At 51.7% G+C, this 1,338-nt stretch overlaps 1 protein-coding gene across 1 annotated transcript in view; it reads left to right on the forward strand.

Annotated features, from left to right (window-relative positions):
* Positions 1–92: 92 nt before the first annotated feature.
* The window catches only part of ACOX2 (acyl-CoA oxidase 2, branched chain), a gene marked incomplete at its 5' end in the record, with an annotated part of 8,518 nt that continues 7,272 nt past the window's right edge, over positions 93–1,338 (forward strand). Inside the window, 2 exons of the mRNA XM_010160768.1 lie at positions 93–265; positions 1,293–1,338. The exon at positions 1,293–1,338 is cut by the window's right edge and continues 138 nt beyond it. Coding sequence (XP_010159070.1) covers positions 93–265; positions 1,293–1,338 — 219 coding nt within the window. The remainder of the gene's footprint in view (positions 266–1,292) is intronic.

The following is a 1,338-nucleotide window of genomic DNA, read 5'->3' on the forward strand; positions in this document are numbered from 1 at the left end:
ACCCAAACCAGTCTGGGATTCTCTGATGATTCACAGCACACACCATCCTAGCACCGAAGAAGGTGGCATCTGACATCCTCTCTCTACTCTAGGTTCAACCCGATGGCACCTACGTCAGACGGGGGTCACAGAAGATCAATTATTTCACGATGACTACAGTGCGCATTTCCCTTATTTCGGATGAAGTTATAATTCCTCTGATGAAAGCCTGCACCATCGCCATCCGATACTCCGTGGTTCGCCGGCAGTCCAAGCTGAAGCCTGGGTAAGGACACGCAAGCCCGCAGCGGCGGGAAGGGGCCGCGCGCCGTCATCCCCCACACCATTCTCTATTTCTACTTTTATCTCTCAGCACATCACTGGCTGCTTTCCCGGCCCAGAGAACAACAAACACGCCGCCCCGTTATTTACATTAACGAGCTTCAGTCGAAGGACAAGAGAATGTTTACAGTTCTGAGATAAGTTTCATAGTTCGAATAGCTCAGCCGTCCACACAGGCAACGTATTTTCCTTCTAACTGGCCTTCCCGTGCAATCCCAGCAGAATCTGGGCAAAGTGGACAAGTTGATGAACTCTTATTCCATAGCGTCCTGCTAGTGGGCACGACATTAAAATACCTTCCAAAGCCACGACTCCAATATCCGCCCTTCTGAATTTTACTGGTCTGCCGAGAACCCCTGTCATTTTGAAATGGATTTTTTCATTTGAATGGGTTTTTTTCAAGTTCCCCCTTAAATCCCCGTCAAAGCAGGAAGGAGACCGCGGCGCGGGTCAAACACAAGAGCGCAGTAGGCTGCGGACTGCACTGACCGACTCCATCCGAGTCCCCAGTGTACTGACCACAGCGGAAGTGGTAAAGAACATCCAAAGAAAAGCTGGGAAGGCTTAAAATGATTTAGACTCAAACATTTCCAGAGAAGCCTTCCTACACCCAGGGCCACAGGAACCAGTTGGAAAGTCTTCCAGTGCCACTGCCTGCCCTGGAACACCTCGTAGCTTGCTGCTGCCGCAAAGGCTTCATCCCCACCCCCTCCGCAGCCCGTTCCCCGTCCGTTCCATCACCGGCGCAGCAGAAAAACCAGGCTTTTGTCCCTCGTGGGGTGGTTTCTCTGGCAGCGTGGCGAGCTGGGTAGCTTTGCTGCCACAACATGGGCTCAGTCCTGCTCCCACACTGCTCCTTGGTAACAAAACCAGCAATTCCTCATTCCTATTACTCACATTTTCATACCCATTACGGACACAGCTACGCCCGTGTCCATGCTTTCCCTCCTTCACCAGCTGTCTTCCAACAGGGAAGAAGAAGCGAAAATCCTTGACTACCAGACCCAGCAAGAGAAG

The sequence above is a fragment of the Eurypyga helias genome, unplaced genomic scaffold (assembly GCF_000690775.1).
Source record: "Eurypyga helias isolate BGI_N326 unplaced genomic scaffold, ASM69077v1 scaffold22751, whole genome shotgun sequence".
Classification (NCBI taxonomy): Eukaryota; Metazoa; Chordata; class Aves; order Eurypygiformes; family Eurypygidae; genus Eurypyga; species Eurypyga helias.